Source organism: Diabrotica undecimpunctata, chromosome 6 (assembly GCF_040954645.1).
Source record: "Diabrotica undecimpunctata isolate CICGRU chromosome 6, icDiaUnde3, whole genome shotgun sequence".
Taxonomy (NCBI): domain Eukaryota; kingdom Metazoa; phylum Arthropoda; class Insecta; order Coleoptera; family Chrysomelidae; genus Diabrotica; species Diabrotica undecimpunctata.
Window position 1 is genome coordinate 60,070,476 of NC_092808.1, and position 23,043 is coordinate 60,093,518.

At 32.3% G+C, this 23,043-nt stretch overlaps 2 protein-coding genes across 7 annotated transcripts in view; one reads left to right on the forward strand and one right to left on the reverse strand.

Annotated features, from left to right (window-relative positions):
• The window catches only part of LOC140443464 (calpain-A-like), a 343,829-nt gene that overhangs the window by 215,912 nt on the left and 104,874 nt on the right, over window positions 1-23,043 (forward strand). For all 5 annotated transcript variants that reach the window (XM_072534748.1, XM_072534749.1, XM_072534745.1 and 2 more), the window contains 4 exons: window positions 1,138-1,301; window positions 3,732-3,949; window positions 8,290-8,332; window positions 12,680-12,815. In XM_072534748.1, the coding sequence (XP_072390849.1) occupies window positions 1,138-1,301; window positions 3,732-3,949; window positions 8,290-8,332; window positions 12,680-12,815 (561 nt within the window). The remainder of the gene's footprint in view (window positions 1-1,137; window positions 1,302-3,731; window positions 3,950-8,289; window positions 8,333-12,679; window positions 12,816-23,043) is intronic.
• Window positions 19,925-23,043, reverse strand: part of Oseg1 (intraflagellar transport protein Oseg1) — a 61,803-nt gene continuing 58,684 nt past the window's right edge. For both annotated transcript variants that reach the window (XM_072534744.1, XM_072534743.1), the window contains exon 15: window positions 19,925-20,379. In XM_072534744.1, the coding sequence (XP_072390845.1) occupies window positions 19,988-20,379 (392 nt within the window). In that variant the 3' untranslated portion in view covers window positions 19,925-19,987. The remainder of the gene's footprint in view (window positions 20,380-23,043) is intronic.

The following is a 23,043-nucleotide window of genomic DNA, read 5'->3' on the forward strand; positions in this document are numbered from 1 at the left end:
ATACTGCCTTTACTATTTTTAATGGAAATAGGCCACATTTTTAGGTTTAAACTAAGTTTATTTTTGACGCTTCAATTTCCAGTTCTTTTTTTTTCGATTTCTGAAGTGGAAATCCAAACGTCAAAAATAAACTTATTTTAAACTTAAATTGTGGCTTATTCCCATCAAAAATAGTAAATTGCATTAAGATGCCATAAGAAAATAGCTTCAGAATAATTTTAACTGTTTTAGTATACCTTTTTAGTATTTGGTTAATATTTATCTTAAAAACGCCTTTGTTGTGTATTTAAAAAAAATAATTTTTTTTAACAACAAATTTTAACAGACTTGAAGGTGAACACGTGGAGTGAGTAAAGGCTGCATTTTGTCTCCTCTAATATTCAATCTTTACTCTGAAAGAATATTATCGAAGCTTTGCACGAAACTGAAAGAGGCATTCTTCTAAACGGGTACAGGCAAAACAACATCAGATATTCAGATGACACCCTAGTATTTGCGAACAACCTAAAAAAACATACAAGTACTTATGAAAAAAATCACGTATTACAGTGAATATTATGAGCTCTACGTCAACCAAAATCCCAGTAGAAAGATTGACGCACTACAATTACCTCGGCACCATAATAAATGAAGAATGGCGCATCGGAATAGCTAGATCCACCTTCAATCGGATGGAGGCCTTCAAGAGCCACCACCTCTCTCTTGGTATAAAGTAAGAATGCTGCGATGTTGTCCTCTCTATCCTTTTTTGTGGTGTTGAATCATGAACCTTGAACGAAGATATTTGCAGAATATTGGAAGCATTTGAGATGTGGCTATATAGGAGAATACTTAAGATCCCGTGGACTGATCGAGTCACAAATGAAGAGGTCCTCAGAAGAATTAAGAAGTAACGATAATGAACAGATTGCTTTAGCAGTGATAATAAAAGAATAGCTGAAAATAAATATGGAGCATGTGTAAAAAAATAAAAAATATTTTCTCGTTATATAAGTAATATAAATGTATTTTAAATGATCAGTTTGAAAAATCTAAAAGTTTTAAATACCAAAAAATCTAAAAGTTTTAAATACCATTTTGAAAAAAATTTTATCAGTTAGTTATTACAACTTATTAAACTAGTAACTTAATTTTCAGCTTCCTTCTGTCATAATCCACAATACAGAGTTACTTTGACTGACGTTGACGACGACGATGATGAGAACAAATGCACAATAATCGTAGCGCTAATGCAGAAAAATCGAAGAGCTCTACGTCAAAGTGGCGCCGAATTACTTACCGTTGGTTTTGCTATATATCACGTAAGTTTATGAGTTCTATTTATGAAACTTATGTTTGTATTTTCAATATTATTTTAAATATCGTTACCATCGTCAATAATTTGTTCTCATGTTGTTTGTTTTTTAGCGGTAACAAAATAAAATGTATAACATCACTAACAGGCTAAGGAATCAAAATCTAAATGAAGAAGGCCAGAAAGATATAGACTCGTACTGGACCAGAATAAAGGAAGATATTGAAGGAGCAGCACAAGATAAAATGGGAACAGATAATTGTAGCCGTAAATATCATTGATTTGACGATTAATGCAAGAAAGCAACAAAAGCTAAAAATGAAGCCTAGGGAAAGATGCTTAACCGATGAATTAGAACAACTGTAGAGAAGAGAAAAAAAGAGGATACACAAAAAAAAATGAAACCACTTAAATAAGTAACTTATATAATATATAGAAAATCTTAATTCAGAGCATTTTATAGGAAAGTTAATATCAGCAGAAAAAAATATTCAAGGCACAAGCCAATGCAGTAGTCGGAATGGTGAACTATTATCAACGACAGATGTATTGAATAGATGGGTGGAATACTTTAACCAGGCACGTAATATAGAGGAAGAAGAAGAAAACCTGGAAAACTCGTGAGGCAAATTTTACAAAAAACACTGGAATATGGCGTAGATAATCAATACTGGACTCGACACTGGAATATGGCTTTATAAAGTAGCCTACGACTCTGTAAATATAAGAGAAATGTTTAAAGCAATGAAACAGGCTGCTCCAGGGAAAACCTTTCTCCTGTATACTGTTCAGTCTGGCGCTGGAACAAGTACTGCGTATGTCACAAATCACAACCAACGGTTAAATATATAACCAATCAGTGCAAATCCTGTCTATGCTAACGATATCAATATTGTTGGGAGAACGAAAAATCGCTGTACGAGAGGCGTATTTAGCACTAAAATAAGCGGCTACAAAAATGGGTTGAATACTAAACACCAAAAATTACATAAAAATAAGCACAACAGATTCTATTTTGTGCTTAATCTCTTTCTTAAATCCTCAATTATATCGAGAAATACAAAGTTAAACTCTATAAAAAAATAATACGCCTAGTCCCAACATATGGTCCAGAGACCTGGTGTCTAACAAAAAATAATTAAAACATGTTAGGATGTTTCGAAAGAAAAGTACAAAGGCTAAAACACTCCTTAATAGACCCATTGGTCAGAAAAGAAGAGGAAGACCCAGAACAAAGTTCCATTGATGAAGACATAAGAAATATGGGAATACGTGCTTGGCGAATGAAGGTAATGGATAGAAATTCTTGAGGAAGCTATGACCCATACAGGGTTGTAAAGCCAGAGTGATGATGATACTCGAGACTATTTATTCGATTTCTTATTTCTTTTGAATTGATGGATTATTTAAAGCCCACTATTCGTTAGATAAAATAGGCAGCCATGGTTAAAATTTGTATAATCCTATAAACGCATAAATTTTCCTCTTAACCATTGGGACGATGGAGATAAGAATATCCCTACAAACTCGGTCCCAGAGTCCTGAAGAGGTCCTGCTCAGTTCAGAGCTTTCTCTGCACTGTTTGAGACTGATAAAGGCTGCTTTTTGTTGATGCTGTTACTGTTTTATTTTAAATCCATTTCTCCTACAATCCCTCTCATGAGCAACTTAATGGCCTTATTTTGGCTTTAGATACACAACCAAAGAGATTCAAATGGTTTGGATCGTACGTGGAACGGCTATGGTTCGAATTACTTTGAGATCTAATTTTTTCAGTAATAACTTTCAAAATACTAAAATAAGGGCTAAATTCTTTTCTTAACAAACTTTTATAATTATTGCTACCAATAAAATTAGCGTCTTGAAGTACCTATAAACGTTCCTAATTAAAAATCAATATTTTTTGATTATTTTTAAATGAAAAGATGTTTGCAACACTTATTAAAGACCTGTCGTTCTTGAAGTCGGGTCGTTGTTTATCCGTCTGTCTGTCTCCGCCTGAAGGAAACCTCCTAGAGTCTTAAAACGTCGTAAGGAAATGTAGGAAGAACTTTATTAAGTATATATGCGCGTTTAAAATCCGCTTATCTTCCCTCTCCAACTATTTTCATAACCATAAAAATTAAATAAATTCTTGGGTAACTCAACTATGTCACCTGCACATTGTTATATCGGTTAACTGAACTACACCACTTGCACATTATTTTTGTCGTTTTAGTGATTTTAGAGTCAAAATAGACTTTATAAAAATACATTTCCCATTTTTTTCGAATTACAAAAGTGTAAATTGGTACTATTATGCAGTTATACAATTAAAACGCGTTGGTTCCATTCAAGCATATTGTCGGGTTCTTGCATACTCGGTTGTATCTCATTAATTTAAAATTTGTAAGGTTTGTTAATTTATTTATTTAATAAGATATATTTTATTTTTCAGTTAAAATATCCAGACAGGCTTCCCAAACCATTAGACATTAATTTCTTCAAATACAACGCATCAGTGGCACGCTCTCCGTCCTTTGTCAATTTACGTGAAGTCAGCTGTCGATTTAAGCTACCTCCTGGAACATACTGCATCGTACCTTCCACATTCGACCCCAACGAAGAAGGAGAATTCATACTTAGAATTTTCACAGAAAAACAAAACGTTATGGAGTATGGTTACAATTATGATAATATTAGACATCTCCGGGATACTGTGGACGAGGAGGAGGAGGAAGATAGACCTACCGCTCCCTCGTTTCCATCATATCCACAACCGTATCCTTCTCACCCAGAACCACACAGTCCCTCCTACCCTCAACCTAGTAGTCCTTCTTATCCGGAACCTAGCACTCCTTCTTATCCTTCGCCATATTCTAATTATCATGGAGGATATTCTCAACCTCCTCAACCCAATTATCCAAGTCATCCTGGATATCCTTCTAGCAATCCGGGATATCCGCCACCTTCAGACGGATATTCCGGATACTCTGGATACAATCCACAGGCCGGCGGTGGCTATTATCCTCCTCCTAACCAGTATCCTGGTTATCCACAATATCCTCCAAGGAGAGATGATGATACTAATGACCCTGTTAAGGGCGTGATAAATTTCTTTAATAGGATATTTAAATAAGTCTCTAATTTATTTTTTTACAAGTTAAAGTTGTGATGTATCGCCCCGAAATTATTTCATAGCTATGGTTAAATATTCTCACTGTTCAGAAAGTATTTCAACGATTCAGGTTTTTAAAATTATTCTAGTTTTTACTATTACAATAATACTGGAGTTTTACTTAAGTTCAGTTTGGTAAAGATTAGATTTCTCATAAAAAGAAATACACGAGGAATAAAAATTAATATACCTAAACATGCTTCTACTTATCTGGGAAGTTAAAATTAACAAAGCACATTGATAGATGTATATAAAATTAAAATTGGGCAAAATGACAATAACATGGGCGCCTTTTCTAATGTCTGTTGTTAAAAATTATAAATGCAGTTTTATTACAGTTTTATTCATAGTTGGCGACGTAAGTCTGAGCTAATCGTTCCATGTCAATGTATTATATTTTTCTTTTCATTACAATGTATAGTTCACTTTTGGTTCACTTCTGAAACTTTTGAGTCAATATATTTTGCAACGGCCCTTGTTTTTTTGATGTCATTTTACAAATTTTACGTGATATCGAATGCTTTTTTCTAATATCTACGAATGCTTTAACTATGGTTAACTTTTTCACTAAATTACTTTTATGTTTGAAATATACTCATTTTCATTAGAGCTCTGTCCGAATCCAGTTTCTTCCATTGTTCAGTAGATAATTAATTTAGACGTTATTTAGACTACAAATAAATAATTATGGATAAAATATCGACTTACACAATTTAAAATTAGACTCTATTGTGACCAGCAGCGACATCGAGGTACTACTATTTAAGAATATAGTAGTTTCGGTACATGCTTTATATGATAAAATCCAATAGTTTAGAATGAATAGTTGGATCTACAGGATTCAGTATTTGCTAACCTGATTTAAGTGCCACTCCTTTTCATAATACTTTCTATACATACTATATAAACGTATTAACTTTCATGGTGCTAAGCACTAGACTTAGTGCTAGTACACAGTACTAGTACTAAGTCAATTTTATAAGTGTTTCTAACCCAGACAGCTTTCAGTCATAAGAATTATATTATTTCAAAAGAAATGCAACTAAAAGATACTGATAAGTATATTTCTAACTTGAAGGATATTCCCGTATTCAACATATAATTTATTTATTAAATATACATAATGCAATTAATAAGTCCCTTGAAACTCTTTACAGGGATCGTGACAATGTTCATGATTGTGATAGTTATTAGTACCTCTATAGTCTAGGGAACAAATACTCAAACGAAGAGTCGATCTGACATCACGAAACAAAAATTTACTTTTGGCCAGAAGAAGCAACACTTTTAACATCATAGTAAAATTAGTTAAACTAATACTTCTTCACGTTTCATCATTTCGGCGAAGGTTGGAGATTAATTTGGGAATTTTAGTCATATGTGCAGCTGCTCTATATGGTTTGTTGTAAATATAAACCAAACTCTTAAACTTTTATCAAAAACTTTCTTCCTCTTACATGACTTTTCTGCCTTTTATTTAGCTTCTGTTACTTTTTGTAGTGGCGCATATTTAGTTCCTTTTACAACCGTTCCAGATATTTAAGTGTTTTTATGTTGGTTATTTCTTCACTTGTTGGGTCGTAAGTGAATTGTTCAAAAATGTCCCTTTTAAGTTCCCAGCGTTAGATTAATATTATTAATACAAAGAAATGTCTAGAACTTTATGAATGCTGAACGCTATCTATATCTAATTTATTTCATTTCATCGCTGTATCGAATATTATTGCTCGAGTTTTTTAGTTCTTACTGGAGCTTTTCTACTAGGCTACTTTTCAGTAGTTCTTCGGAAATATGATTTAGTTAGGGGATCCAGTTCCAAATATCACGCCTTAAAAAATATGTCGTTCTAAAAAAATTTACTACTCCAACCGTAACTAGATAAGAAAATTTATATAAGAAAAACCTGTACGTTATTCGGGTCCACATCAGGAGAATATTAAAAAATCAAACTTTATAATTTCGTATAAGGTAGAACAGACTGATAAGTATATCTATGAAGTCGTGTTTACGATTACTTATGTTCACGTTCAACTAATGGCTTTCTAGTTCAAACAAGATAGTCTTTGACATCCTAAAGCTAAAAATAAATGAGTATTAGAGGGATCATGTAAATTAAGATATAAACAATTTGGAAACTACAAATCAACAATCTAGTAACTACTCCAATAAAGTATGTAGAAATTTCATATGTAGTTCACTGTTTTTTTGCGTATTTTTCGTTAATAGAAATATACATATTGGTTACAGTTGTATTTAATTTGAAACTATTCGAAAATATTGCTTGAAAATAAAAATAATTCAAAATACAAATAATTGCAATATATGCAACACGGTTAAACATATCTCAGAAATTAAACTTTTATGTCATTAGTTTTATTCAGGTATACTTTTTAATATGGTTTCTCTTTCCAACAATTCGTGCACCACTTTTTTTATATTTTTTTCATTGTAAGTCGTTATAACTAAGCCGTTAAAAAAGTTTATTATAAAAAAACTAAGAATATTCTTGTGATGAATAAGTTTATATAACTAGATCATTAGGGAAATATAGTTCGTGCCACCTAGTAAGAATCAGCGCAGATTCCAATTTTTGTACCGGTCAAACCTGAAAGGCGTTAATACCGATCACGACACGACGAAGAATGTCACCTATCACTCGCTTCTCAGTATCATTTGGAAATGCCAAAGTTGCGCGGCGTTGGTCCTTTCTAATTGGATATTGGACACAGGAGAACGACATATAAGAGGTAGATCAATGGAGGAAATATTTAAATTTATTTTGATAAACCTTTAATTTATTAGAACGTGGTATTATTTATACCTTTAATTACCACTGTAATGTATATTCAATATATTCATATTTACACAATTTTATTAACTTTTTCTGAGATGTTTAACCTTGAAGTATCTATTGAACTAGCATGTAGATGATTCTCACCATTTGACGAAAATGAACAAAATTATTTACTTCACGTATGCAAGAAATCTGCAAATTACTAAACCTAACTTACGCATGCTTAAATTCAATTCATTGCTTTTCACGCACTTAGGAATTTGGTTTTGGTACTCTTGGTTTAGAGATTGAAATTGCTATCTAATCTAGTATTCGCATAAGATTCGTATAAGAGAAAATATCATTTTGGATAAGAAAAACAATTATGACCACATAAACGGAAAAAATTGGAATATTTGATACAATATCATTATTAATAGTAATCAGTTTTTATAACATTTTTGGTTAAATTTTTTATATAGTCAGTTTTGAAATTAAATAAAAAATCCTCATTGAATTTAAATTGTGGTCTACTTATCGTGGTATTGATGTTGGTCCATTTCCTATAGTATTAGTGAGATTGATAAATTGTAGGTAGCTAAAGTCAGTATTGAATAGCATTTCATATATTTTTTGTACAAGATATTTTTACGAGAGCCACAACCAAATTGAGCCTTATGGAACGTAAACTTACTACAGGAAATACTATATCTAAAAGAAGGTATCTTCTACTATTTATATCTATTCCTGTAATATATCCTGTTATGAATTTAAAATAGCAAATATATGCATATTTTAGCAGCTACCGAGATACATAATTTTAAATCCATATCAGGCAATCTACAATCATATTTCCGACCATATTACCGCTATTAACGCAAAACATTTAGATTGTAAGTTTGTACAGACACGTTTTTAATGTTGAGATTAATATTTATGAATGTTAATTAAATAAAAAATATATTCGAGTTCAAAAAACTTATTTTAACATTGAGACTCTTTTAACCCCCTCCTTGGTTTTATTTAAATTTTGTTAACAGTACACTAATAATTTAATTTTTATAGGGAGCACGATGAAGAAGTAGGATATGGTGAAGTAGATAAGAAAGTAAGTTTAATATACATAAACAGCTTGCTTTTGCACCATCATCGTTGCTAATATATATGTAGATAGCTAAAATGCACGAAGTATGATGTTCTACAAAAAAATCTAAATAACGTTCACATCGATGCATTTACTAACTTAAAAGGAAGGGAATTGTATATATTATCTGATCTAATACTGAGATGGAGCGAATTCGGGGGAATTTTCTTTATTGTTCTAGTCTCATCTTTTAATGTGGTAAATATGACAGTACAGGATGATCTGTCAATAAAAATGTGTTTGCTTCTCTTATAATTTTGTAACTAATGGAAGCAATTAAGTTGGGAGGAGTGATAAAGTAATTTCATTTGAAATACTAACTAAAAGTTCGATTCAAATTCGAACTGATTTTAACACTATTAGAATCCGCTTTTTGTACTGACCATCAAGCAAAAGTGTGTGAGATAGCAGACAGTTATTTCAAACAAACATGTGCATAGAACTTTTACTGAAGCGTTTTAATTTTTTCCATAACCTGAAGAAATTGTTACACTGTTATATGACCATCAGTGAAGAGGATTTAAAATTAATGAAACTAACAGACTGGAAGACAGGATGCAGACACGGAAAGAATTATAAATAAACAACCAACGCTGCACAGACACATACATAAATATGAGAAATAAATTGAAGAAGAGTAATCTCAAAACGACAAAGTGTATGCGGCATGTAATGACAAAAAATCATTAGATGGTGCTTAGGATTGCCATAATTTGACCGAACTGAACGGCTGTAGTGATCAAGATGTTGCCCACAGTTCTCCAGCCAATGTGCTTGACTCGACAGAAAGCTTAATTTTGATGACAATGTTTGATGTTATTGCAGGTGATCCAACTATAACTGTAAACCCAATTTGTTTTAAAGTACTTATCTCTTACTACTTATCCGATACTATATATTACTATTTCACGGTTGGAATGGTGTTGAATCGATCGGATCGATACCGATCACGATACGTCACTTACTCGCGATGACTATAATACTATCTGGAATAGTCAGCCACTGAGAGGAGGGTTATGTGGTGTAAAGGTAAATAGGAGGGTTTTTGAGAATTGTGTTGACCGTTGTAGAATTGAGAATCTATTGTTTCTCGTTTTTGGTACTCATGACTAAACTGATTGTTTCGCACGCATCTGGACGTCAGTAGTACAGCTTTCTGCATAATCTTATATAGATGTTCATTTATACCCAGCTTTTTTATGTTTTCTAGGAGCTCTTCGGAATGACTCCAGTGGTAGAAAGAATAATAGGTATCGTCTGAGTACTTTCCATTCTCCAGTGTCTCCTTATTTATTTGTATTTCTAGATCTCTGTACTTGGCGATCTTTTGGTTGTACTTAACACTCAGATTATTGTTGTTAGGTATCGCCACATCGATTAGTGTTGTTTGTCTCGTTAGTTTATTAATTAGCACGATATCTGGTCTATTATGTGCTACAGTTTGGTCTGTGAGCTCAGTGCGATCCCAGTATAGCTGGTAGTTGTCATTCTCAAGCATACTCTCAGGAACGTATTGATAATATGGGAAATGGTTTGTTTGTAGTAGTCCCAGTTTAAAAGCTATCTCTTGATGGTGAATCTTCCCTACTGAGTCATGCCCTTCTTTATATTCAGTTGCAGCAAATGCCTGGCAACCCCCTGTAAGATGTTGGATGGTTTCTTGGGCTTGACATCCATATCGGCATTTGACGTTTTGGACTGAGGGTCTTTGACGATATATTTCAGGTAATTTTTGGTTGGTATAATCTGATACTGAATGGCAAGTAATGAACCTTCTGTTTCAGGGAACATCTTTCCTGATGTCAACCAATAGTTCGACGCTATATTGTAGACATAATCTTGACTGACTTAATTCGGATGTCGCCCGTGTAGAGGTTTACCCATCCAGATGCGCATTTTTTCGTTCTTAGTAAGATGGTTTATGCGCATTTCTTGTTTGTCAGTTTGATCGATGTTGTGTCATCTACTGCAAATAAGTTCTTAAATTAGTAATGTTTTTCTAATTGCTCGCTTATATCGATAAGTCCTCGTCCTCCTAAATACCGCGGTAATGTCGTTCTTTTTACTGCACCTCGAGGATGGTGTTTTTGTGCCTTTGTGAGGTGTGTTCATACTTTTCGCTGAAGAGTTTCTATATCCGTTTTAGTCCACTTAATAATCCCAAATGAGTAGCTAAGCGCGGAAAATGCGTAGGCGTTTAATGTCTTAAACACATTTTTACTAATAAGATAAGAGCGGAGTAGCTGTTTTACCTTTCGTATGAACTCTGATGTTAATTCTATTTTAATTTGTTATGGTCAATTTTCCGCGCTTGCTTTACTCCTAGATATTTATACATGTCAATTTTTTCCATGGCCTCGATGTTTTGGTCATTTTGCATATTATTAATACTAATATTAACAGAGGATTAAGCTTCGCCATTGTTGTTTTTAATGCTAAAACCTGAGTCAGTGCAGTTCAGTAGCTGGTAAAATGGGTTCATCGCTAGGCAGAACCACAATGGACTTAGCGAATCTCCTTGGAATAGGCCGCGGCTAATTGCGATATTTTCCGTTTCGATATTGTTTTCACGAGGTATTTGGAGGTGAATTTTAATCTTCCAATCTGTCATTATATGTCTTAAGAAGGTCATTATATTATCATCGACTTTATATATTCTTAATATATCTACCAGCTATTCATGCGGCACTGAGTCCAAAGCTTTCTTATAGTCAATAAAGACAGTGAAGAGGTTCCTTTTTGTGGTGTATGTCTGGTTAGAAATGACTGAGTCGATAATAAGTTGTTCTTTGCAACCCATGAAACTCTTAGCGCATCCGGAGGCTCGGGAGACTGAGACCTCGGAAGCCCCGAAGAAGACATCAAAGAAGATGTCGAAACCTCGGCGCAATGATATAATCGACGCGGTTCAACCCGGAAGACTTTTGAGGTTAATATTAATTCGTGTAATGTTATTAATCTTAGTTCTACGTTTAATTGTAAGTACTAACCTCGGAAATCTTTCGGAACAAAACTCTGAAATATATTAGTTAAAAATCTTGTATACATGATATTATTTTCCGAATAAAGACCATTCTGCATTATTTTAGTATCTAGTTCATGGTTTCATTTTGTATTCTTTTAGGTTTTCTATATTTTACTTTGTATGAGATCTTTACAGCAATCGTTTAATAGTTTTCATGTATTTAAAATAAATCATGTAAGATAATTATCTTATTGTTTGTTATATACATATATAGTGTATCCAGTGTGGTCGGCATGACCTTCATGAAACGATTTATATATCACAAGATATAACGAAGCTGCCTGTAACTACTGCAAGGAGATAGTCACTTTGACATTATAGAGTTAGGGTCAGATTGATGAATCTGCTTTCTATTATATAGTTTGATTATTATCCAATGTATTTTTTATGACCTATAGAATCAAATAGAATGATTAAAAACAACCGTGATTGTCTTATTTTATCATTTTGATGCAAAATAGTTGTCTAAATGTATGCAACACTTCATTTTCACTCCTTGTACGACATCTATGGATACGTGGCGAAACTAAAATGTAGAGGACGTAATGAAATATTCAATTCTTTACTTGCATTCGAAATTAATTATAAATTAAAATTTTTTTGTATCTAATTAGGTACACAAAACATCTAAAATAGAAAACATTATGTTGTAAATAAAAAGCAAAACGTCATGAAAATGTGTGAGTTTACTATAATATAGTTCAATATAATTGATAGAAAATATTATCAAATGAGACCTTCTGTTAAAAATGGGAAGAGACAAGCTTGAAGTATAAATATAAATAGAAATCAAGGAAAGCGTGATACGAAAAAACAATTTAACAAACATAACTCAATAAACATTCCAGATTAGAAGAGTCCAAGATCTTTTTGCGCTTTTTTTTGTGCTCTATTCATTATTGTTTAATGAATTACCAATTCAACGGTGTTAAAATTTTTTAGTTGTAGAAATTGTATAAACTTTCCAAAACTAAGTCTCAAAAGGTTGCATGATATGTCACAGAGCTTAAAAAGTATTTCAAGGGTGTAAGAATGTGTAATGTTTAAAATAGTGAGAATAGGGGTAACCCAAAATGTTGATATTTTACCTATATTTTATTGTCAGGTCAGTACGTAAATGTCGCATTTAAATGAGTTTAATAACGAGACTTTATAGTTTTTGCTTTATAAAAAAGTTATAGATATATATCATATTGCTTCTGCTGCATCTCCCAATGCTACAAGCTATGAATTCAAGAACAAACTATAATAACAGTAAAATAAAATATATTCGGTTATCCCTATAGGTTGCAGCACCACCGACAGAAGAGGAGAAGCAAGAATTCAGTCAGGTTTACCAGTTCTTCTTAAAATTGGCTGGTGAAGATAAGGAAGTAGATTGGATGGAACTGAAAGATATTTTAGATTATTCACTGAAATCAGGTAAGATTTGATAAGGTTTTTGTTAGCTTTTATTATATTGCGAATTAACAGGTAACATAAATAGTGTTCAACCTGTTATTTATTATTAGTGTTATGTATTATTTTTGTAAGTTCTATTGTGAGTTGTTGGTATGGATGGAGAATGGTATTTCAAATTATACTTCCTCTACTGTCGACTTTTGTAACAAACATAAATAAATGCAAAACGATTTTTTGACATTAATTTTAGTTTTATGAGGTAAGAAATTCAATATTTATTAATATAATTAATCAATTATTTTAATATATAATTAACCAGGAATTAAGACCATTTTTTATTCACTTTCCGCTGGGATCTCATTCACATATATATTTTGTAGTTAACTTTTGTATTCTGTCAGAAATTATTTTACTTCTTTACTAACATATATTTTGGAGAGATCGAGAATAAAAATACTACACCGACTTTTTCGTTGACAAAACTATCTATATCTTCAATTCTGTTTTTTAAAATATCTTTTTGTCTACTGTATATATATTTCTGAGCACGTGCTACAATGGTTTCTGACGCATTCTCGAATTTCAGCGTCTAACATGTGTATAGCTATTAAGTTTTATGTACACCTAGCACTGACCAGAGATCAGTTAACCGAACTCTGTTAGCCTCGGTAACCCTTCGGTTAACAGATGTGTTAACCGAAAAACCAATTATGAATAAGCCAACCATTTAGATATAAAAATAAAAAAGTATGAATTTGATTATATTTCTAAAATGTTACATAAACAATACAAAACTAAACTTCGGTACTTGATATTTTAGAAACTGTCTTAAAAATACTGACTACTGACCTGAATCTTAACGAACAAATATATATTATAAGGGCGACATTAATGTTTCTAACAGGTAGTTAGTAGCTGAAAAGTGATAAAACCATATTTGATTTATAATACTACATTATTTATAATACCTAATTAAGAAAAATAATAAAAACTTTAAAATACAGTACGGAACACAAACTTTTACTTAAAAAATTTCCTTTATAAAACGTATATTAATATAAAAACCCTATCGGGCTACATCGCAGAACGATTTCAGAATAACTATTCCATGATCAGGGCTATCTGGATTTACATGTTTGAAGCCACTGAATATGGGGGTAAAAACTCTTTAAATGTAGTTAGATTTACCTTGAATTACATCTTTGACATTATAAAAGAAATTGGTCACATGGTAACGTGGGACTTCACTGGGGTTGTTAGTCCTTAGACAAAGTGTCTGTGAGGACTTGTTATAGTACTTGCAAGCACTCTTGACCATAAAGCTGCGCGAAGGCGGAGTCAAAATTCACGTAAAGGCAGAAAGATTCTATTGTAAGTGGAATTATACTAACCAAACTAAAACGTTCTACCGTCGACTGCAACCTCGAAATTGTCGAAATAATTACAGTGTTGGACTGAGTAATAAATAAAAAATTGCACGGTGCATAACAAAAATTTATTTTTATCTGCATTTCGTTTATATTTTCAATGATTTTTGTTCAATTTTTTTTAAAAACTGGCTTTAATTTGTTATTTTAAACTTAACTTTCGATATTAAACGTGAAAAAAGCCCTATTATTTATTGCAAAATTATTGTTTATAAGTTTATATTTTCAATTTCTTATTTTGAGTTGAGACATATAACTAATATTATGGGATGAATAACTAATACACATTTAATTTAATAATTTATTTTTAAAATGTCTAAACAGTTGTATCTACTTAAAAATTATTTACAAATTAACTAATTTTTGTATTGATTTATAATGGTATTTAGGACGGTAAATTAAATAATATTCAAATAAGAGTCCAACGGATAATTTGATTGAGTGATAATGATCAGTTGTTTACTGATTTGTTGAATGCTAATGATTGATTGATATTTTAATTGATTCTAATAGTAACCGATTAGTTGGATAATTTCATACGTTTCAAATTGTGAGTTTTATATTGCGATAAATATTATATGCTCTGACTTTCTCACAATAACTGCGGAACTCCTCAAGGAGTGATTCTGACTCAGTTACTTTTTTTTTATATGAATCACTTGCCTGTGTTTTTTAAAGGCTAGAAAGACCTATTCATGTATGCCGATGACATCAATACGATAGGATCCGCGGGATCGTTTGATCATGTGATTTAGAAAGTAAGAGATTTAATTAGGTTATTCAAAATTTAGTGTGATAAAAATCTTTGAATGTCAGTCTTTGAATGAAAATATCGGTGCAAAATATTCAAACTAAGGTTTTGAAAAAACTTAGTCGGAGAGAGTCCACCTTGCGCTTGTTTAAACATCATATTATAAATAAACATTATGTATGATATAAATTAAACATTATGTGGTTTTCTGTTAAATTTTAAAAGACAAAGAAAATCTATACAGCTTGGCCGATTACTAGAAGGGGAAGATGGAGTAGAATGGATTCGAGTGATATGAGTATGGGCGTTCTAAGAGTTTTTTGCGAATACAACTTTGGGTAAATGGTCGGCATCATTACCTCTGAAAATTTAGACTGTTTCTCACTCAGTAGTATTTTCTCAAGGCACTCTCTTAACCAATTTTGTCATTAGATTTAAGGATGTGTTTAATTTTGTTTTTTTGTGGTAGTTGTCATAAAAAATTCTAGGGCTATAACACCAAGTGCATTTGTGCATAAAAATTAATACTTAGGTCATGAAATCCAAATTTCCAGCGACAACCAAACCGCTAAACTGCAAAGAGAAGAATTACTTTAGCATGGGACGCATAAAAGAAGACGTTCTTCTTTTTTAAACGAAAAAGAATATTATGTACTAATTTAAAAAAAAAAATTATGTACTTCAGTCATGACAGCAACCAAACTCAGAGTAGCCCAAAAAAGAATGGAACGGTCGTTACTTGGACTCACTCTCGGACATAGAAACGAGGAAATAAGTAGAAGAGCTGGCGTCATAGATATCATAGTATGGCTGAGTGGAACTGGGTGCCTCCAAAACGATGGATAGACGACATAAAAATAATCGCTGGGAATTGGTTTCAAGAAGCTCAAGACCGACAGAAGACGTCACCTTTTTTATTGTATTTGGAACGGAAAAGACCCAAAGTGAAAAGTGATCAATGCCCAATGAGGAATTGGGTAAAATAATAATTTGTTTATTTGAATTGCCACTTACACTAGGGCTAACGTCTGGACCCTTATTTTGTCCATTGCGATTTGGTTTTTTTGTCTCCCATTTGTTTTGCCACATATCTAAAAGATCTTCCCAAAGTCTCAACTTTTACAGTGATCGCCAGCTATACCAAAAACCAGCGCAGATTCCCATTTTCATACCGCTCCAACCCAAATTGTCACCGATAACGATACGATACGATACTTTGTTACTAATATTGTAGCATTTTTCTCTCTCTTTATATCATATAGATTTACTAAGGTTTGGTTTATTAAACACTTATAGAATTGCATCTTAAAATTTCGAACGAGAATAAGAATAATCCAAATATTTATTTATACAGCCCGCTTAAGATCCAATGTTGAAGAAACTCGAGTTTGAATTAAATTTTTACCGCCAAGTGGTGTTTTATGTCACTTCTGGGATTGAGAGAATTATTTTAGGTCTGGCGGTGAACCAGCTCAGATCGTACCGGGACTGATCCCGATTGAGCTTCGCTTTCTTCGACAAAATTGGTGTTTTTATTTTTGAGAAAGCTATATTATCGTTTTCTTAATCTCTATTTTATCTCTTCTCAACAAGATAATGAAACCTATCCACGAGTATACACAGTGTCCGTCTTCGATGGTTTCCGATGGCAAGCTTTAATTTGGAACCCCTGGACAGCATTTTCTCCATTTATTCGTCATTAAATAGTCCCGTATAGTCTACAACCAAAGTGTATGGTAAAATAACCATAATTGACTGTAAGTCATTTTTATTCTTTTATTCGTTTTGTGCTAAAAACGGTTAACAGCTGAATTTTTCTTAATGCACCCTTAAAAATATTCAGTTACCAGTGAAGTGTTAAGTATCAGTGTATCAGGGATATATTTTTTATTTTATTGTATGTCTAGAAATTTAATAATCAATGTATGCATGACCACGGCAAATTCTTGATTATCTTCATTTTTTTATTCTAATTAACATCTATTATATTAACATTTTCAAACCAAATATTTACCTGGTCATTAAGCAAAATGTACTATCCAGTTTGACATCTGCCTATTTTGTTACCATCATGAGTTTTTGATTGATCCAACAATAAACATAGATAGTAGGTAAACACTTCATATTTCTCTTTCCTTAAACAGGAAATAAATAATTCGAATAATTTTTACTAAAGTGAATATAAAATAAGTGTGGGTATTTCCGTTTTTTTTTTATATATGCTGGTTTAAAAAAACACTAAATCTATTTGTTACTTTTTTATATTATATTTTTTTAAGAATACTTTAACGTCTAATCCTCAGTTTTCCTTGTCACTCAGTTCAAAAGATAAGGTCGTGTCCTTTATATTTAGTTCAATTTTTTATCCATTTCCCTTTCAGTTAGTATGATTCTATTTATTTTATTTCTGACCTGGTTTTAAATAAACCGTTTCAGTATCCCCAGTCTAGATACGTTGGTCCACTTCCCAACGCTCGCCGTTGTATGCTGCAAAACATCTGAGAGCATTGTGCATCTGGGTAGCATTGTGGACGTCTTTAAACCTCGGTTTCTTCGTTTAATCTAAATTCAAAGATAGAACACCCCCTTGAATTAATTTTTACCTTAACCAATATAGTAAAAAACTACTGGGCTTGCTTTTTACCTCTTTTTTACCCATCCTGGTTAATTGTACGTTACAATATCACCATCATTGATTTGACTGTAACGTTCGGAATAACTAAAAAAATGCCCGATATTGTTCTGCCTAGCTGGCGATTACTAGGTGTGCAAAAGGTGGCCACATCTGGAAAATAATTTGCCCTCCCTTGTTAAGAGAGGAATGAGATACATATCTGGTAGGTCTTTTAGGTCACTTGTCGATATAGTCCTGTAGTCACTCAACACTTTTTAGTTTTCGCTAATAACTTTTTGTATTTGTCGAAACAGGACATCAATCCATACAGAAGCTCAATGTATCAAAGTGGAATATACCAGAGAACTACGAACACAGAGAAGCGACACTCCTTTGAAGTTTAGTGGTCAAGCCGCCAATGACAGTTAACAACCAGAAAATTAATAGTCAGTGGGCATATCACACAATATAAATTCTTAAATAAAATTGAGCATTTATGTTGATTTTCAATAAATACGACATATTGCACTGAAAAAATAGTAACATGCAGGGCCGGCTTTTGTTGACATTCTTAATGGTTTAATTATTTTTGATTTACAAAAGGTTGCAAATACATCGCACAACGCAAAGTAATGGTGACAATCGTATTGATGGAACCATAAATTAAAATACTTTTTTGTTTATCCTGATGTTGGCATTGATAGACCAATAATATACCGATTCTTTTTGGCTTGTGTTGATACAAGATATAATTAGATCGTCCTGGAATTTCCTAATAAATTATCTTACATTATCTTCAAAATACAGTTCACAAATCCTATAATTATTATAAAGTAAATCCATTTTGAATAATAAATCTTCTCGTCTGCAATCTTCTATCCACACTTTGGCACTACAAATTTTTAACAAAACAAATTTTAAACAAAGAACTTTTTCTGTATTTATAAATAATACTTCATTACTTACAACTATAAGCGTATTAGTATATTCTAAGTATATTGTAAGTAATGAAATATTTAACTTTTGTCAATATCTAATCTTAATAAATTTACAGTTTTCTCCTGATTAGGTCACAAAATTGTCACTAAATATTGAGATATACAACAAATAAAGTTTTAATATTTTTTATTTGTAATTTCCATTTAAAACTCCTAAATATTTTATGTACTCCGATCCATATATTTGATCTTTGTTATTTATATTTAACGAATTAAAAATTGGCAGACAACTTTTGTATATAGCAAAAAGTAGATGAGTATTTAGTTTTTTCATAATTTAATGTAAGTTTGTTTATTTGCAACCATGTTTTTACAATTTTGAAGTCTTGTTCTGTTGTAATTTTAAGATTTTCCCAAATATCAGTCTAATTGTTTCCAACAATTTTTAGTTTGAGCATTTTAGTAATTTCTTTGTTTCGTTTAAATCAAATATCCTCGTGTATAAAACCCTTTATATTTTTTTATTTCCTAAAAATACTATATTCGTATTGTTGTTTTCGAGCGCGCTGACACTCGGCTACCATCTGTTGATTTTTTGACCTGAGCCTTCGGAGACTTGCGTCTTTCAATAAAATAAATAGCACTACTGACACCAAATTTAATGTTTTCATTTTGAACTATCCCTTGGCAGACCAAAGTTTATTTTTCATTGCTCCACTTAACGAGAGCTCGGGCAGACACGTCGGCGTCGGCTTACTGTTCGAAAGTCAAAGTAATACTATTATGTAATATGTAATAACTAATAATAATTACAAAGCAATAGTAATTACATGTTATTATTCTTAGGAAATCTAAATAAACTTATCTTTTTTCCTGTCACAGATGAACATCCGCGAATCGTACAAACATAACCAGACATTTTAAATATAAATTAAACTTTTAACTATAAACTATAACTATAAACTTTTATATTTAACTTATATATTTTAACTATAACTATAAATAAATTATATAAATGGTCAAATGCACTTGTTGAGTCGAGTATTTACCACATACGCCTACGGACTATCGTAAAACAACCAGAGTTAAAGAATAAGCACGTGTTGATGACAGTTAAACAACCAGAATCGGGCATGCGTATACAAAAATGGTACACGTTTTAGAACCGTCGTGTCGCTTCTCTGTGTTCGTAGTTCTCTGAATATACAATATTCGGACAATGTACTATTTGGCTGCATTTTCATTATTGCCGATGTTCCAGTTACCGAAGTTTAGAATAGTTTAATGTAACGTATTACATACCTAGAAATAGTTTTTATATTTACCAATATGTTTTTCAATCATATTCTCGTGGATCTATAAATAAATATTGTTTATGACTCGAGTGAATAAAACAATAATGAAAATAAATCTTATATGTATTAAAGCTTAGAAACAGTACTATTAAACATCTAAGTTTAATATCAAATATCATCACTGGATTCCACCACTAGGTTAGTAGCTGAGCTCCTACAGAAGGGACAATATCCGTTTTGTAACGTCTGCAACTCAAAATCGTCAACATGGAAACATTTGAAACAAAAATCACACATGCTAATGTGTAATTCTGGGAGAAGGTTTCGAAAATATTGATGGCGTAGAGGCATGGGCCATCTACATATTAAAACACTGGAAGTGTCTAAAGACAAAAGAGTTTTTCTGCCGACTGTTATCGGTTGGAATTCACTGGTTTTAATAACTTTAGTAGTAAAGGGGTCTAATTCTTCTTCGGATGAAGTATCCAATTGTAAAGTTTGCTGAGTTTCGGATATGTTTTCCCTCCAATTTTCTTCTTTCTTTTCGATAATTGGTGTCTCTAAAATACAAAGGTTGATTAATATTTAAGTTTTAGAATTAGAAAGGAAACTAATGTCATATTACTGAACAGCCATTCTTAGTTAACTTATTATATATTCTTTCAGTGCAATAAAACATAGAAACTATAATAGTCAAATAATTACATGGAGATTGTAAAAAGTATTAAAAGCTGTGGACTACAGCTTATGACAATTGACATATCAAAATATTAAAAACATAGTTAATAACACTTCAAATTATACTAACAATAGTTTTGAAAGATTAGAATGAAAAAAAGTTAAATTATACATATACATAAAATAAAAATTAACACAACAAAAATAAACACGATCAAGGTATGTGTGAAATGAAAGCATTCTCTTGGAGGATTTTAGGCGTAACCTCCACCTTTTACTAATAAGCGAATCCCAAGATAATTGAAAAAACCCACAACTTAAAAGAATAAAATATACATACAACATGTTTTTCCTTCACGCTAGCACGGAATGTAATAGAATTAAACGCAGTAATCTTAACAAGATCAACAGACCTATAAAATTATGAATGTATAGCAATCTTGTTTTTGTCTCTGACGACTGAAGTAATTGCACAAAAAAAATTTAAAATCGATATGGAAATCACTCATTAAAAGAAACGCTGCGTACCACATTCTGGACCAGGCTAGAGAATGTAATCTAGGATTATAGGACCACAATAGATCTGAAAAGTGAAATAGGCCAAACGCCACCTCATTAAATATATCTATCACATTTCAAATGGAATTAAGAGATGAGGGGCAAATATGATGCGGAAGAACACAGTTGCACTCAAGATGCCTAAGATACAATAAAAAAAAGAATCGCCAGAGTATATACCAAAGCATTGGACAAATAAGTTGAAAATAATTGTTATGTCTACAAGTAGTAAGAAGTTACAAATTATTGTTGCGGAAGTATATGATCTAAACACAAGTGTATTATGAACTATGGATCAAACCTAACCTAGGTAGTTACCAAGAATCATAACCACAATTATCCTTATGACAGGGTCAAAGTGAGTAAAGATCTTATCGAAATAGTAACCTAATCTATCAATATCTTAATTAATATTTAAATATGCACTAGGGTAACAATCAATATTAATAATACATGATCTGGAAATTCAACTACGTGTATACTGTGAGGAAGACTTTTTTCATTACTAGGTGGGCGCCGGAGATAAACATTTCCAACAGTGCTGAGTTTCTAAAATTAAAAGCCCCTTCAGAATCACGTCGACCAGCTTAGCCCTGGGTCGAACCTCCCTGCCATCCGTAACTCCGATGTGGCCGGGAGTCGCTAAACCCCACCCCTCTCATAGAGCATCGGATTGGGATTGTCCGTTAGAACTGCGAGGAAGACTGCAATTTTTGAAAACGTGGAGATAAAAGAAAATGTTAAAAATTGCGCGGACTGCAAATAAAAACTAATTATTATGTAGTAAATGAAATATACAGTGCTAGTAAAAAGTCCGTTCCCCTCTCGTATCTTTTGAACGGTTATAGTTTTAATAGTGAAATTTGGAGTGAGGTAATAAACATACTTAGGCTTCTTAATTAGTCATAACAAGTGACGTAATAGTGACAGATGACGTTACAGCGCCACTGTGACAGATAATTTTAAATAGGACCTTATGGAAAGTGATACCTCGTTTGAACGGTATTGACAATACCTATTCATTGACAATACCATACTAATTTTATTTGAGTTTAAGCTCATTTTGATGAATAAATTAAGTAAATACTAAAGTTGTAGTTTCGCATTTAATTAATAAATATTAAAACCTCCGCCTCTGGTTACTTGTCAAAAAGTTGCCGTTTTTCAATTCTCTAATTGTTTTTACGTCAACATTAACTTTTTTGAAAATTAACCAGAGGAGAACGTAGGAGAACCGAAATATTTATTAATTAAATGCGAAAGTACAATTATTTTAATATACCTATTAAATCATACTAATACATATACAGATTGAACGAATTTAAAACGGAACAGGAAATCAATGTATTTCGGCTCAACTCCACTCTAGGTGGTTGGCCAACAAAAGGTTGTCAAATAATTATATTATAAAAATCCAATACTTCAGCGGGCTGCTGGGTTCGGAACTCATTCAAGAACAAGTCAAAACTCCACCCAAATAGGTTGCCTAGAATCACTGAAAAAACTAGACTAAACAAGCAGTTATTATGCTGTCAAACCACTTATCGCTTCCTTATAGTCCAAGAGATAGAGCCGAAATTTTGAACTGATCAGTAATATGACATTTCTCTATTGGAATATATTCATTGTAACTGGGTTAAGACTTTGCCTTACAGGCGGACGCCCCTCGTGGTACAGGGGGTGGCTATACAGGGATGAAGTTGAAATTTTTTTCGGAAAAATTAACGATCGATAATATGGCTGAAAATTTGCCCAGAGTAAGATCTTGGTATAACTAGACGAAATCCCAAAGGGCGGACGCTAGAGTGGATACATAAGGGGTGGCGGACAGGGGTGAAGTTGCAATTTTTTGGGTAAAAATTAACGATAAGTAATATGTCCGCCATGGCTCATTATTTAGCCCCTAAAAACTTTAAATCCAAAAGGACGGACAGCTGGGTTGGTACAGAGAGCCACAAAACGGGGTCAAATGTACCACTTGCCTGCGC